General features: G+C 32.5%; 3 protein-coding genes across 7 annotated transcripts; all 3 read right to left on the bottom strand.

The window, feature by feature from the left end:
* Nucleotides 1-11: 11 nt before the first annotated feature.
* LOC130825334 (cation/H(+) antiporter 20-like) lies at nt 12-9,674 on the bottom strand. 5 transcript variants are annotated; one of them, XM_057690505.1, is made up of 7 exons: nt 9,541-9,674; nt 7,101-7,217; nt 6,681-6,820; nt 3,761-4,019; nt 2,435-3,445; nt 595-1,566; nt 12-499 (listed from the first exon to the last, which is right to left on the bottom strand). In XM_057690505.1, the coding sequence occupies exons 4-7, from the start codon at nt 3,938-3,940 to the stop codon at nt 134-136; spliced, it is 2,529 nt and encodes an 842-aa protein (XP_057546488.1). In that variant the 5' UTR covers nt 3,941-4,019; nt 6,681-6,820; nt 7,101-7,217; nt 9,541-9,674; the 3' UTR covers nt 12-133. The 5 variants fall into 5 exon arrangements, with proteins under 5 accessions (XP_057546488.1, XP_057546490.1, XP_057546491.1 ...); XM_057690507.1 differs by having other exon boundaries at nt 3,761-4,012; XM_057690508.1 differs by having other exon boundaries at nt 6,681-6,790.
* LOC130825335 (nuclear intron maturase 3, mitochondrial) lies at nt 7,516-10,871 on the bottom strand. Its single transcript, XM_057690510.1, has one exon. The coding sequence runs from the start codon at nt 9,914-9,916 to the stop codon at nt 7,646-7,648; it is 2,271 nt and encodes a 756-aa protein (XP_057546493.1). The 5' UTR covers nt 9,917-10,871; the 3' UTR covers nt 7,516-7,645.
* A 3,753-nt stretch (nt 10,872-14,624) lies between these two features.
* LOC130826000 (probable calcium-binding protein CML36) lies at nt 14,625-15,804 on the bottom strand. The gene has a single exon (XM_057691468.1). The coding sequence runs from the start codon at nt 15,526-15,528 to the stop codon at nt 14,884-14,886; it is 645 nt and encodes a 214-aa protein (XP_057547451.1). The 5' UTR covers nt 15,529-15,804; the 3' UTR covers nt 14,625-14,883.
* Nucleotides 15,805-17,509: the final 1,705 nt, after the last annotated feature.

The following is a 17,509-nucleotide window of genomic DNA, read 5'->3' as shown; positions in this document are numbered from 1 at the left end:
GATGATTACCATTTAAGAACTAATTTTGTTTGTGCATTGTATAAAAAGTCGATATGAGATATGAATATCTAATATACAGAGATAGACTTACGTAACGTAGAAAACATGCAAATAGCTTAAGAAATAGATGAATTCAAACATGGATACTATTAGTATCAAGATTTCGAGCTTCATTGTTAACAACCTTGCTAACGGGAGCCTCTTCTGAATATGCTGAATCGTGTTGTTGAACAACTAAAACAGACGAGACGACACCATTGTTGGAGGATGACAAGATATCCCCAATAGGTCCCAATTCGGCATGCTCAGCCTGGCGGTCCGCCAATTCTGCCACCATTGTGGAAGGAAACCGACCTTTGCCTACGATGATAAGGTTGTAACTTCCACTTCTACCTAGTTCTAGCATTGCCTCTTCTATGTTGTTGGCTTTCTTTTCTATGTACTCCACTTTCCCATTCCATTTGCTCAAGAAATTTTCCATCATTGTATAATCCAATGCCTATATTATTAGCAAGTGAAAGATATAATATCATCCATCATTATCATTTATTTACCATCATTTATTATAAGTAGAGTATTCCAACATATACTTACAGTCTCTTCATTGCAGTTCATCGGAGCAACAGAAAAAGTGTAATTGCTGTCACTGCACTTCTCATGCGACGCCATTAACGTAACATTGTTGCTACCACTCGTTCCTCGATGCCCATTAAACCGTATAACACTAATTTTAGTCCCATAATGTTGTGCCATCCTACCTCCAAGCTCTAACGCCTCTCGATCATCAGGCCCTCCGAAGAACACAACACAAACCTTCTTCCCTTCATTTCCTTCTTGATATTGATGATCGTCTCCTACTTCATCAAATCCACGGTCCAAAAACACCGATACAGAACAAGGAGAACGTTTTAACACCTTCTGATTAATCGCCCTCCATTCATATCCTAGATTCTCTACTACTCTCATTTCCCCACTTTCTTCATCCTTTCTCCACATCTTATGGAAAGGTAGTATGATCATTATTGCGCATTTTTGCTCTGCTACATGACATATATCCTCGTACATGGTTGAAAGTGCGGAGATTGCAGTAACAGGTCGAACCATTACTTGACCCGAACGATCAGCATATGAGTTGAAAGCTAAGGTGACAGGATCATGGACCTCAGACCGACTACGACGATGGGTCGATGAGTCGATAAAAGGTAGCCCATTTTGACGGAAACGTTGGGCCATACGGATGGAAGATGAACGCTCTGTGAGCTCTACAAGGTGCATGATGTATAGCTTGAGTTTGTTCTTGCTAGTTTCACCACGAGTTGACTCAATGAGGCTGATGAGTCCGGGGATGTTAGCTGGTCCATGAGCACAAGCTAAAAGTGTGAATTGTTCTTCTTTTGAGGAAGTGAGAGCAGGAATCTGATCAGTATTTGAAGTGGGATCTGGTTGAAGCTTTCGTTTGGGGTTTTGATGAGATGTTTTGTAAATTGTCATGATTATAGGAGTTGTTATGAAGGTCGTGACTAGAGCCATTAACACCATTATTGCAAACATTGCATCGTTAAGGACCTGAAATGGATCGAGGAAATTTAAGTCATCGGTTGTTTATTAGGAAAAGTGGATCAACAAGAAAAAAGTCATCAAAAAAGCTTACCAAACTGAAAGTTTCACTTTGACTTAAAAGCTACCTTATCGTTCGCTAAAAAGTCAACTTTATGATAAAGTCAATTACTCACAATTGGTGATTGGATCAAGAAAATTTAAGTCATTAGTTATTTATTAAAGAAAAAATGAAGTAACTCAAAAGTCATCAAAAAATTAAGTTTCACTTTAACTTAAAAGTTACCTTATCACTGGCTAAAAAGTCAACTTTATTGTAAAGTCAATTATCTAATCACAATTGGTGATCAAACTTCCAAAAACTAGTATCATTACTTGATTCCACCCCACTAATTGGGATTCTTATTTGTCGTTACTTAATTCATTATGTCATATTAATTCATTATGTCATATGCAATCATGTATGAGCATTTCACCTAAAAATAAAGTTTACACATAATATATTATAACGTTTTTGCCTCCAAAGTTGTCACCATGTAATAATAAATTAGCCTAAAGATGATGAATTCAAACTGATAACATTGAACCATTATTACGCATGACAGTAGATTAAGATTTTGATCATTAGATTAGGTTCAACCGTTCAAGTCATGATACTTCTATTGGATTTTTTTGAACTCTATTAAATCTTATTAACATCTTAATTTAATTTGGATTTAAGTCTAGTAAATTTAAGTCTTCTGTGCCCTTTTCTTGGAGGGGGTACGAGTATGGTCTGTCCGCTACTTTCCTTCTAAACTCTAACTTGTACGAAATACTGAATTGCTGACTACGACTAATGGAAGAATTAAAATATTAGAAAAGAATATGTACTAACCTTTTTTTCCTTGCCAATATTAAGAACAATAAGCTCAACCAAACCTTTGGTATTCATCAATACACCAAGAACCATAGCCTCTCTAGCATTTATCCGGCAGCACAAAGCCACCGTGAATACCCCCACGATCTTGCCAACACAAGCGACAGCAATCACGAGCACGAGCAGACCCCACGTGGTTCCATCTCTTATCTTAGTTATATCCGTCTTAAGCCCACTAGAAGCAAAGAAAAGAGGTAACATCAAGCCAGAAACAAAATCTTCTATTCTTTCTATTAGGCTTCCAGCAAACTCCCCTTCCTTGGGAATAATCAACCCAAATATGAATGCCCCAAATATAGCATGGATCCCTATAAGATCCGTGGTAAACCCGGCCAGGAGTACCCCGGCTAGGGTTAGGGTGACATAAATTTCACTAACACGGTCAAAACATCGGCGAGCAACCCAAACCATTAAGGGTCTAACGGATATGAACATGAGGAGAACAAATCCAACTCCACTCAATAAAACCCAAAGTGAAACTAATGGGTTATTCTTGGATCCTTCATGGCCCGAAAGGGCTACTGCAAGGGCTAGAAGGATCCATGCAGCTACATCATCAAAAGCGGCTATAGTCATGGCAGTTTCCCCGACACGAGTGGTAAGGAGCTTGAGCTCGGCCAGGATACGAGCCAACACCGGAAATGCGGTGATGGACATAGCTACACCCATGAATACTACAAAGGGAGTGTACCCAGCTTGGTCCGCTCCCTCGATGCTCCTTCGGAGTAAAAGTGCTATTGCAGCTCCAGCTGCAAAAGGCAGGCTTATTCCAGCAATGGAAATGATGAAAGCTTTGCGGCTGCCTCGGAGGATGGAGCGGAGGTCCAACTCAAGGCCTACTAGGAATAAGAAAAACAAGAGACCAAGATTAGCCACTGATTCTAGGATGGGTTGGCTCCAACGTGGGAATAGCGTCTTTAAGTAAACTTTGTTTCTTCCTAAAGCTGAAGGTCCCAACAATATTCCTCCCTATACAACAAAATCAGATCAGTTAATATGTCTTGAATCTTGATCACAAATCACAATCAATTATTCATAGAAATTAAATCGAAGTTTTTCAATCATGATATACTTTTTCCTTCCGTCTTAGTGAGATTGCTACGCTTCTCCTCTATAAAGCTCTTACATTGAAAACCTTAGTAGCTATTACAAATGTACACTAAATCGACATAAGAGGTTTTCAGTGAAATGTAGCAAAATTAAAGGGACATAATGAATATGCAATACGGTATTCAAATGCACTAAGACCATTTTGTAACAGCATGAAAAACATGTAGTACATACCAAAATTTCAGCAATGACTTTGGGCTGACGAAGAGGCTTGAGTAATAAGGCGAGAGGACGGGTGATGGCAAGGATTAAGATGGTTTGAATCAAGAGTAATGGGAAGGCGAAATGGAGAGGGTTATCGCCTTGTATAATTCCATCTGAGGAGGTTTTGATGCTGGTTATATTCACTGCCATGGCTTCCAATCTAAATGGGATTGACTAGAGAAACCAATGAGGATATGCTGGTATATATTTAGTAGTATTCATCTGCAGACTGAAAAGTAAACTGTTAAATTATACTTACGGTTATTTAAATAATTTACTTGATGAGAAAAAGTATTAAAGAAGTAGAAATAAGAAAAGGTGTAAGAGTCGCAAATATTAAAGATAAAATGAGAAAGGCCTTGTATATTGCCGAAAAATGCACTACTTGAAAAAGTCAAAGGTTTGAAGAATTTAGAAGCGAGAGGTAAAGCCATAAATTATCTAATAACAATAAAAGTAAAAAAAAGACACGAAGATTCAAGATTTGAAAGAGCATAAGGATGAATCGAGCAGCCCGATGTACAAAGCGAAACTTAAGAGCAAGAGTCCGAAAAAAGGACCCATGTATTAGAGGCAAACCTTACGTTGCATTAGTATCTTTGTTATCGGTTATCTTTCACGTTGATTAATTTTGATTAATGTAGCTGAACTCGTATGATGAGATTAAAGTTTTGTTATTCAATTTCCATGTTGGGTTTTACTTGCTATTTAAAACACATTGCGTATAGGGGTAAGAGGAGGTCTTTGTCTCTTAAAAACTATGCAAATGTAGTTTCTATAGATGACATAACTAGAACTATCTCCTGATTCATTAGCAGGCCTTGTTGCTTAAATAAGGAATGATTATGATGTGTGAACATGTTGCCATACAAATTCTTGACTATGACAAAATAATCTAATTGATTTATAAAATACTCCTTTGTCCATTTATTTTGCATAATTTTGGATATAGATGACAGACTCGACAATATGATATTCACCTGACCTTATAACCGAATCCGATTTGACGTTACTTATAAATGGATTTACAATTATGTAACAACCGATGTGGATTCAAAACCTGATTTTAAACCAACCCAAAACACCTATCCAGAATCAACCCGATGATCCGAATGAACACCTCTAATTTTAGATTATGATGTGCGTATCTTTCTTCTAAATGAGGTAAAAGAATGGGACAAAGGAGTAAATCATTTTCAAATCAGCTGGGGAAGATTCCTGCATCTAAACTAGGTCACTAGTATATTCCATCAGTATCAAGACAATTAAAAAAAGCAACAAGTGATACACTGATAACAAGATTAACAGCTTGACATCCAATCAAAATGGGAAAATATTACTTCAAAGACTTTAAACATCTTTTACTAGTGCACTATATATACTTAATTATAGAGTTATTATAAACTTATAATTTTATACTCCCTCCAAATCACACCAATTATCCCATTTGGTTTTTAAACTCTATCCAATACACTAATTCAATCTAAAATATCTCTAATTGTGCATAATTACATTATATATAAAATTTTTGATGTTAATAAAATTTATATTGAGACGAATCAAACAAAATCTCACTTGACCATATTTTAACTTCAAAATTAAGAATAAAATACAAATTAATAGTGATCAATGAATAGTGTTAAAAAAATCAAATGAAGCAATTGCTTTGAATGGAAGGGAGTAATTTATGTTGGGATGAAAGATGTTTGGTTTTAGCTACCTTTTTTTATAAGTGGTAAGGACAATCTCCTACGTGTAAGAAGAGATGGGTAATTGATTTTCTTGTAGATAGTGAGAATTCAACCTCTGTTTTAAAAAGATTGATTACAACAAGAGTGAAAGAGTTGCAAATTGAAGTATTAAAACACACACATAGCCAATCACATTATAAGATGAATGGCTCAAATTTCATTAGTATCTGGCCTTGATTCCAATATAAGATTCATTACTTGAATATTGAATCTACTTGTATTGTATTTGTATGTTAAATTAGACCTTGATTACCTAATAATTAAATTCAAGTTGGCAAGTTATGTTAAAAAAGCTTACTTTTCCTTCAAGTTGCAGCCTAAATATGAACGTGTAGAGATGAGAGAATTACTTAGCATGACATTGGATGTTAATCAACACATAAAGTATTTTTTTCATAGGAAATAAAAATTCCATGGAGTTTTAGGAAGTTAATTTTTGTGTTTGGTAGCCAATTGGAAATTGTAATTAACACAAGAATTTCTAGTTAGCAAGTGGTATCATAGTGATTAAAATTTTTATCAGTTTTCTTGATGATCCGTTAACATTACCATATTAAAAAAAGGAATTTCACTTGGTAATCTTGAATTTTTTGATTTTTCACAAATGTTTTTTTTTTAAAATCCACGTGGTGACATTGAGATTCCAACTTTTCCATATGGTAGACAAAATGTTATGTATTTAGTTAAATTGAATTTCGAAATATGTGGTCAAGTAGGGTAGGGTGGTCAAGACGTTTGTTTTCTAAAAAAATGTCATTATGTTGGGTAAAAATAGTGTAATGTAACAAAAAAAATCTTCTCTTTTGTCTACCACGTGGAAAAATTAAAAGGTTAAAGTCACCACGTGGATTAAAAAAAGATTTGTCTACCACGTAAAAAAGCCGAAAATTCAGGGTTACTACATGAAATTTCCCTAAAAAAAATCTAGGAGCTCACAGAAATTTATTTTAAAAATCATATATCGTCTCCATCATCCCAAAATCCACAACTGGGTTCAGGAATCTGAAGGACTTTCATCCATCAAAGTCAAGTAAGAAATAGGTCTCACTAATAGTAATTGGTAAAATAAGTTTGATCTGCACCAGAATATTCAGTAGTATGACACTATGACTACTAAGCATAGAAAAATACACTTGCACCTTATCAGTAGACATTGTTACATGGAAGATCAGACGTTGTGCATGAAAAGCGTGTATGTAGAAAGGATCCATTTTTCCAACAGATGCACACCATCTTGATTACCAAATTTCTGCAGATTTAAGATTCTGCGTCAATAAACCTGGAACGATTCGTGAAGTATAGATGTAATTAGATGAACCAACACAAAATTGTCAATACTTATTTCATAAATTCTATTGAGTCCCAATTATACCTAAAAAATTTATGGGTTATTCGTGAAAATAAACTAACATACTACAATCAGCAAACTCAAAACTGCAACCAATTATATTATTGAAGTTTGAACTATCCTTAACAATAAATCTGGAAACTAATTTTTATCTTCATCAATGAATATACAAACAGAATTATCAGAAAAGCACCGTTTTAACCTCTGTTACCTGAAATGGCAAATTTTTCCGGCGTGATTGTGTCCGTCGTGTGTCCGTCGCTTGTCGGAGTCGACACACATCCCTTGGGTTCAAATTGGGTTTGCATGGGGTTTTGTTCTGGTTTTGCTGTCAACATAACAAAATTGATAAGATACCCTAATTTTTTTTGGTTATTTTCGACCACAAATTGTTGTGACTTGTGAGAGGGCGTCTCTTTGAGAGACGCATTAGATATACGGGTTAAATAGCCCAATTAATACAAACTAAAGAGAAATAAAAATATGAGCTTCTTGTTTTGAGACGGTCTCTGACAAGAGTAGCTCTTTTTCAACCCCTCGTAAATACAAATTTCATGATATTGATATGAAAATTTTCCACCCCTTCTCAGTTAAGTTCTGGCTTCGCCTCTGCTTCAAATGAGTAATGACTAATCTTCACTCAATGATACTATTAATTTGTATGAAATTACAATTACAAATATACAAGTTCATCTCAAACTATACTACTATCATTCTATCAACAATCAAATACAAAATGAAGACAAACTAGATTGTTTAATCAACATCGACAAACGAAGTGCAATCGATATCTTGTAGAGTTATTCTACCCATGTACAAATCACTAGCATGGTGAGAACACAAAGCATAGCACCTTCTGTCCAAACTATCATGGAATGCAGCCAATCCAGGAACCCATTTCTGCTTTTGATCCCTTGGGTCGATAATCACTCGGTTTTGCAATAAACAAACTCGGTAAGTGATCGTATTATTGCAATCACAAAAATGGGCAGCACACATATTTGATGGCATATCATAAGCCAGTCGTATTAGAGCCAGAGTTAGCGCACCATCAACGGGTTTTGGATCCGAAAGATGACTGTCTCTTGCCCTTTTAACTTCCCGTTCAGTGGGAAAGTATATTTCCTCATTTCCGTCCAAATCAAAAACTTTCAAATCCTTAGAATAATGCCTAATAGTTTGATTTTTAGTGGCATTGTGCTTTTCTGCTAGTGTCAAGAGACAAGAAAATCGTAAATGGTAGGTTACAACAGTTCGAACCATTTCGAAATTACGACAGCAGCTGAAGTACTCAAGCCATCTTCTGCCTACTCCCGCGTACCACTTTACAATATCGGCATCTTCTAGGGCCACAAGTAAGCTTATAGGCCTAGGACGACCCATGTCATTCGTAAACCCTGCAAGCCTGACCGCCTTCCTAATGAGGTCAATCGGTGCAGTGACTTTCATGCAGAGTTTTGTCAAGTCCGAAACTGTTCGTTCACTGTATTTCCTCTCCTCTTCCTCTTCCTCGTTCTTTTTAACTTCCTCCAATGCCTTCCTAGCTTTCATAGGATTCAAATGTTTATCAACTTCCTCTTGAAATTTGTCATAGGCATCCACAAGCTCTTTAGGCAATTGATCCCTAATTCTTTTCAACGAAAGAAAATCACCCGATGTAAGCTCTCGGTGCCAACTCCATTTTTCATCTAACGACTCAAAAAATTCGTGCACTACTTCATCCGCCCACGTTCGAAAGATTTGTCTCACTTCATCCTCAATCCGATACTCAAACTTAAACCCATCATTACTATTCTTCAACTTCTTAAAAACATGACTAAAGATCTTCATCCCCAACTTCCGCCTATTCCTTTCCCTCGCGTTTTTCATCTCTTTCGCCCTAACTTCCTTTTGTCTACGAAACTTCAATCGTGCCCTCTTCGCCTTATCCGATAAAGGAGGCCGTAACACAGAAGGTGAAACAGCTTGAAACTCCATCCCCAAAAATTCAATCTTCTCCGAAACAGCACTATGTATAATGGTCCTTAATCTATCGACTTTCAACTCCAACTCCTCCTCCAAATACTTAACAACCCAATTCAACAAATCCATCCCTACTATCTTCGGTCCCGAAATGATCAACATTATGTTATCATAATACCTAACAGCATAAACCTTCAGAGGGTTATACACAACAACATCATTTACACAATCAAATTTAGGGTTTTCATCATTCATTCGAAGTCTAATCCTTTGAATTTTTCTATCAAAACTATTCAAGTAAATGTTAAACAAAATCCCACATAACCCACATTCTTGAGGCAATCCTTTCCCATAATCAATCCCACCCAATTCAATCCTCACTACCCCACATTCAAACAATTTCTCAATCAAATTAATCAAACCTACATCATCAATTCTATTAGCTAAAATAGAACACAATTTCCCCAAATGTATAGAATCAAAATTTGCCTTATTAAACCCAACAGTAAACCACCAACTAGGGTTTTCAACATAATTTTTCATATATCTAACAGCTGTATGACAACCTAAACCATCTCTACCACCATAAACAAAAGTAGGAAAAGCACCATCATAGATTAAATCGAGCACAATTCTTAAAGCTTCAATAACAACTTTAAGTTTTAAATTGGGTAAGACAAGATCATTACCATTCTGTTGAGGAGAATACAATCTAACACAGCAAGATTCTGGGTTGAATTCATTGTGGGTGAGTTCATGAGCGAGTTGGAAGAGATTGAACCGAGTTGAGACCGAGTTAAGGGTGAGTTGAGAGGAACGAGTGAGGTTTTGGGAAGCTGTGAAGAGGACAGAAGGTGACGCGACGACGTTTTGAAGAAGGCTAGAGAATTTGCCATTGTTGTAGTGGGATAAGAGGAGGGTTTTGAGTTGGGGTTTAGTAAGGGGTTGGAAGTCAAAGTCCTGGTCAAATGAGAGAGATTGAGAGATAGTTGAATAGAGGGGAGAGAAAGAGAATGGTAAAAATGATGGGTTTTTACTCAATCTTCTGGTTAATGCAAACACCATTGAAGAAGTTTCAAGCAAGGTTTTGTGACAGTTCAACGAGAAATGATGGGGAAGAAGACACAAGAAGAAACTGATTTTTGATCAAATGGGCTGTGTTGTAAAGAAGAGTCCATTTGTCTGTGGGCTTTTGGAATGGGCTGCTAAAAGCCTCCGAAAGCCCGTGGAGGTTTTGATATAATGGGTCATACGTCTAGCGAGTTGTGCCATAGCAGGCCACAAACAGACAGTAATTAGTCGTGTTGTGTTGTGTTTTAGATAGGCTGTCAAACAGATCAGGTTGGATCGGGTTTGCGTTCGGGTCATATATAAACAGGTCACAAAACCCTAGACTTAAACTCAACCCATTTAGTTAATTGGGTCGATAATCACAACCTTGATCTGACCTGCAACAGATTAGGTGGACCTGATTTCGACCCATTTAACCCGTTTATAATTTTTTTGTTTTCGTTTAAGATTTTAACGTTGATTAAATCTAATATTTAAGGCTTTAATTTTAAATTTATATTCTTTTGTTGTTTATTTTGTATTTACTATGAAAAATAAGAAAATATTAAATGAATTAAGTTAAGCTTATACTTATTGATTTAACTCGAAATTAACACCTTTAATTAAATGGGTTATACAGATTTTTTTCAGGTTTAAAATTTTGACCTGAACCTAACTCATTAATAAACAGATCAGGTTTGGTCGACCCATTTAATTAATTGGATCAAAAGTCTCAACCCAAACCCACTTATTTCGGGTTAGGTTCAGATCGGATCAACTTTTGCCAACCCTAATTTTAGATTATTAAAAATGATTCGTAACTCGTTTGAGCTCATGAGACAGATGAGCATGTTGTGGGCAAATGACTAATGTCTTTTTTATTTAATTTTTTATACGGTTATACCTCAATTTGACTATAAATTGGTGTATTTGTGGGCCACATTAAAAAACACTCTAAATCCTCCCCAAACTTGCACAGTTGAAGGAAACATGATGATGAAAATGAAGATGAAGAATAAGAATAAAAATACATATCATGATTTGATGCAGTTTTTATTTTGTCGAAATGTTAAATGTTAATTGGAGTATGTCTTTGTGAAATATCAGATGTTAAAAGTCAATTTAGTTATTGTTAATTGATTATTTTTCGTAATGAATATGGTAAAAAAATATAGGACTTTGTGGGTTTGATCTAAAATTTCAAATCATATAAGGATGAATGAAAGATCGTCTCTCGTTGAGACGACCTCAAAAAAAAGGAGTTTATATTACAAAAAATTGTACTAGTTCTATTTTTCAACCTATATATGAAGAACGTCTCATGGTGAGGCCGTTTCACATAAAAATCTGTATCACTTTAATAGACGTAAAGATAATTTTTAAAAACTAGAGATTATGTGTTTAAATACTAACCCGTAACTCCTAATTTACAAAGCAAAATGCTCCAATTCATGATCATATCTAATTAACAATGACTTATTCAAACTAGTAACAAATAAATATTAAATATTATTACATTAATTCTTATGAAAAAGTATTAAATACTTCGTCATTTTCAAACATCACATAAATAAAAATAAGCGCATTTGCTCCCTTGAAATGATTGGCAAGAAAAAACAGAAAATATTAAATCTATTTTATTAAATTTATCTCATTGTTATTGCTACTTATTATTTGCATTATTTTTTAAACTTTTATCTATACATATAATTAACTTTTTCATTTTATCAAAGTATTTATCTCTTTATTGCACTAATATACTATTATAATATTTACTTTTATCTCAATTTAGTTGATTTTTTTTATCAAATATCGCCAAATTTAGTAGGGAAAAAAATAGGTTTTAAAACTAATTTGGAAGCATGAAGAATAATGAGGTTGATGTGTACGTCCACACAAATGTAAATGTGATAGTAGTACAAAGTACAGCACATTAGACTTATCATCTCAGCCGAACTTGCTTCATCATCCACACCTTTTGTTTACCAAATATGAAAATCCAATACAAATACTCAACTTTCATTTCTATACACAATACACACCAGACAATTGAATTAACCAATTTGTTCAACACTACTATTTTTAGTTTATTCAGTTGACTATAAAACACCAATATAATTCTGTAAGGCCGTGTTCGCCGCAAGGCAGGACCTAAATAAAAAGTACAGATTTGAATGTTGTTTAGGAGATGGTTATTTGACTAGTTAGAAAGTTTACTTTTGTTCTTTAAATACAATTAATCGTGAACCTCACCCTCTAAATTAATTTAGTTTTACGGGTTCTTATTCTAAAATATTATTTCATTCGTTTTCTTTTTAATTTATTGCTTACACTGTAATTAAAATACTCAGAATATATGTAACACATTATAGTGTCTCAACTATCAGTTTCAACTTTTAGTTGAGTTGATTCTTTGACATGGTATCAGAGCCAGTATAACAAAAGGTTACGAGTTCTATTCTCAACCACCCTTTATTTTAAGTGGAATATCTAGCCCAAAGACTCTCGTATGAGGGGCGTGTTAGAGTAGAGTATAATATACTATAGGCCTCAACCATCAGTTTAAATTTTTAGTTAAATTGATTCTTAAAATCTATAATTAAAATAACGCTTCATTTTATATGAGACATATCTCACAATTTCATTTTTATATGAGACATGTGTACTGTTTCAAACAAAAATTTGTGTTAAAAAGAATTATATATTAAGTAGGTGAGTTACAACTTACAAGAATGACCGGAAACAAGGGTCTGTGTTAATGATAAAGAAAACAGCACGTTATAATGAAAGTATTCAGATTTAAATTCCATAAAAAGGAGGGGGGAAATTATCTGTGAAACTTCCTACTCCTTACTTGCCGTGCCCTTTGGGACATTTCTTTTATTATCTTTTTGTTTTTTACCCTTGTATTTATATTACATTTATTTTAAAGTCATTATCAAATGCAAATATTTCAAATGTAGTAAATACTTTATGTTTAATATTTTTATATCAATTGTCAATATATTTAATTATGAACATCTCAAACTGTCTTTAATTAAATATTAATAAATTATTGATGATAATAAAATTTACATCGTTAAACAAAATCACTTGACTATGTTTTAATTTATAAATTAAAAATAAAATATTGTACTTAAATATGATTGATAATAGCTTTCAAAAAATAAATAGGATAATACAATAATAATTGTGAATATAGAAGAGTAAACTATTAGATCAGACATCCTAATCTGACTATAATTAATTTTCTACTCTAAAAAATAATTTTTTCCAAATAGTAAAATATTTATAGTATTCAAAAGGTGGGGACTAGATTGATATTTTATATCCGGTTTAATTGACCCGCAATCAACATGAGATTAAGATTTAACTATGATTATTTTTTAAGCCATAAAAGCCTAAGTTAACTCAAACAATGACCTACGGTCATACTCCAACAATTATCATTTTAATACCACGATATTAACATTTAACAAACAAGGGATGAGTAATTTTTAAGATAATTACTAACAAAAACTCCCATCTTACATACTCACAATTTTCATTCTCATTCTACCCATATTATTAAACTAATATATATATATATATATATATATATATATAATTTACGCCGGTTATACTATAATATTTCATACTCTTTCTTTTCATTTTATTTGTTACACCGACCTTTTTCACAAACTATAATTCCAATCCTAATATTTATAAACATATTTTATAAAAAATTACAAAAAAAATACATATCTATCTAATACTAAATAAGTTATAAATATATTTTAAATTTCATATATCCATTAAAAACATATATTTGATTTTCTTTCTCATATATATATATATATATATATATATATATATATATATATATATATATATATATATATATATATATATATATATATATACACTAGAAGTCGGTACAATATACGGAATTTAGTATAGAGACATATTCCACTCCGGACTCTGGCTATAGTTTTCTATTGGCGGAATAGACCGGATATAATGATAATATTTTTTATAGTCTTCTAAACTTCAATTAGATAAAATAAACAAAAAATTTATGAATGAATTCAGCTTAATTTAAGTCGATTTAAATCAATTTATTTGATTTAAATTTTAAACTAAATCAAACAGCATTTAATATAATTTAAATAAATATATTTTTAAAAAAATATTAGAACTAAAGCAAGTTTATTTTAAAATTATTATGTATGGCATAGTTCCAACTTCTAACACTAGAGCTCTTGTTTAAAAATGATACGCTTGATTCTTCATCACTGAACCACATCTTCCTATTATAATATTTAGATAATATTACAATTTTATAAAGTTAATATTATAATTTAGAAACCAAAGGAAACGTACAATTTTTAATGAGTGAAAACAAAAAAGATTCTAATCAACGAGGAAACCAATTTATAGGTTTATAACTTGTGAGTGTGATGCGTGATTAGCAAACAAAAGTATAAAATTAAGGAAAAAATTATCTCCAATTTTTCTAAAATAATTTTAACTTTTAATTAACCATAAATAATTTTAACTTCTAATTTAATTCTAACCTTTAATTAATCTTAAATAATTCTAAATTCTAAAGGTATCACATAAGCCATATTTTATTTGTCTATTAAATCGATAATTTATCCGGTCGATTAATTAAGATTATTTAGTAAACAATGATTAGTAACAAAGTTAATTATCACTTCTAACATAATTAAAACACCTATCATTAAGCTGAAATTTTCATTTCATTTCATTCCTCCTCGTAGGACAAAATATGTACGGTACATAAACCATGTAGATTCTAGTATGATCATACTTCTCAATTTTCACTATCAAATTCTGTCAAATACCCGTCTCGGATCCTCAATACTCGATTTAATCTAGATCATAGGCTAGCCAAGTCGAACATTTGAACCCGAATTCAAATCAACTACCCAAGTTCATACCAGAAAAAATAAAATTAAAATTAAAATTAAAAAGTAATTTTATCTTCTTGATAAACTCATCATACGACTAAAATCTTCAAAACAAACATATCCATTTTGATTTTTATCCACACCTTCTATCATACGCCGGCAATCTTCTAACGTGCACCGTTCATCACCTAATGCTATAAACCCTGCGTGAAGTTCTTCCGCTGAAATCTTACCATCATGATTAGCATCGAAAAAATCAAACGCACCTTTAAGATCATCTTCATCTGCAGCCGTTGGATCAAGAACAGATCCAGCGGCTTCAAGTTCTTGGAGACTGATACAACCATCACCGTCGATATCGATGGCTTTAATCATATCTGCAATTTCATCTTCCGTCATTGATTGCGCGTTAACTCTTACGCGCTTGAAAAGCGAGTGAAGTTCAACTCGCGTGATTTTACCATCACCGTCTAAGTCCATCATTTTGAAAGTTTCTTCCATCCATGGATCGGATTTCACAGTGAGTTCTTCGGACCGCGTTCGAGCCGGAGTATGACCCGACTTGTGTTGTGTAGATGAGTCGGAGGAAGATGAGGAGTTAGAGTAAGAGGATGCGAATGAACACGGTTCGGATTTAGTTAAGGAAAAGGATGATTTGGGTTTTTTGAATGAAATGATTTTTTTTGGATTAATTGATTTGAGAAGTTGTTTCATGGTGGTTGTTGTAGAATGAAGAATTGGGGAAAGGAGAGAGAAAGAGAAGAATGAAGAAGAAGATGATGAGAAAGAGAAGGGAAGATGTGGGTGGTTATGAAGGGAAAATCCATGAGAGGAAGCAGGTATTTTCCAGGAAACTTCCTTCTTGAGCTTTTTCAGGTTATCACTGTCTTCCTATATTTATTCAGTTTCAAAGAATTTCATCGCCTTTCTCCTTTTTTATCTTTTAATTTTATTACGTACTCTCTCTTTTTTTTCTTTTTTTTTCTACTTAGGAGTAATACATTTATTTTATATTAACTTATTTCTATTGACTTTATTCTATTTTAATTTTTGGGATAAAATTTTGATTCATTCGTCTCACAAGGATTATTAATATTAACTTTTTATAATTTTTAGTTATGCACGATTAGATATATTAAGACTTCAATATATGTCTTGCAAATATTTCCAAATAAAATAGAACAAAGTCATTCAAATAGAGGAATTGTATTTTATTGTGCTTGTTTAATTTTGTTCATATTTTTATGTGGGGTTGGAGCATAATAGAAGTATGATATTAAAAATTTATACTTCTTCTGTTTCATTATACCTGTTACATTTGACTTTTTATACATTCCAACGTATTATTTATAAGTTGAATTATACACACTTAAAAATTATAAAAAGTTAATATTATGAAAGTATGCGATTAGACGATTCAAACAAGATTTCACTTGACTATATTTTTACCTACACATTAAATGCAATTTATAAAATAAGCTTGAACGATAAATAGTGCACATAACCGAGATAGAGCAAGTATTTTAGAACGGAGGAATCAGTTGATAGTTGATTTTTGGTTATTTTAGTTGTTTTTGACTGTGTGTTATATAAGTCTGGCAATTAATTATATTGGTTAAATTTAGTTTTTTATAGTTTTTTCAGAATTAGATTTCTACATTGTAAATTTGCAACATCTTTGAATAACTCCAGTATATTTAACATTATATCAATTCATAATTACAAATTTACAATGGAATATGTTTTATTGTTACACAATAATTTATATAAAATAAGTCGAAAAATATGCATATAACATGTGTGATATAATCATGAATCATAAATAGAGGCGGAGCTAAGGGTGACCGGGATCAACTACAACCCCTTATTAACTTATTTATTTATCTATATATTATATTAACAAATTGGGTGTTTTGGTTCATCATCATTTTAAGAGTTAGCATTGCAATTGTGATGGTGATACAATTTGATTAGAAAAGAATGTCCCTAAACAACCATTGTACCAAAAACAATGTTGAGTGTTCAAGAATTCAAGGTGTTAGATATTTCTTTTGCCTTTTTCCTTTGATGATGATGTATGAAGCTGACATCAAGGAATTTTCTAGAAACAAAATTTAATTACACAAGTACAAGTTTACTTTATTTCTAATTATAAATATTGGACTATTTCATATTTTTAAAAAAATTATACATTTCAATATTGTATCTCTCTCAAAAATTTTTTTTTTTAAATCGTCATTTCATATTAAATTACCACCATTATGATGTTTGTGAAATTTAATTATTAAATAGGAAAAAAGTGTCAAAAAATATCTAATAAAATTTTTTTTTTCAAAAAGGTACCTAATAAAATTTTTTTTTCAAAAGAGTACCAAGTAACGGTTGGGGTTAAGTTTTCCGTTATCTTTTTTGTCCATCTTTAAAAAGTACCTAATAAAATTTTTCTTTTCAAAAGAGTACTTAATAAAATTTTTCCTTTTAAAAAAGTATCAAGACTATAACATAATCATCCAATACAAAACATCATATATAACTTTTAGAACACATCTATACAAAAGTTCACACATCATCCAAGACAAACACAACATAAGAGCATCATCCAACATAAACCTAGAGGTTCACACAACTAAAGTTTTATAATTATCTAATACAAACACAAAATATGACAAATGTTTCAAACACAAAGGAAATTGAA

Source organism: Amaranthus tricolor, chromosome 10 (assembly GCF_026212465.1).
Source record: "Amaranthus tricolor cultivar Red isolate AtriRed21 chromosome 10, ASM2621246v1, whole genome shotgun sequence".
Classification (NCBI taxonomy): Eukaryota; Viridiplantae; Streptophyta; class Magnoliopsida; order Caryophyllales; family Amaranthaceae; genus Amaranthus; species Amaranthus tricolor.
This window is presented reverse-complemented; position numbering and strand designations above follow the sequence as displayed.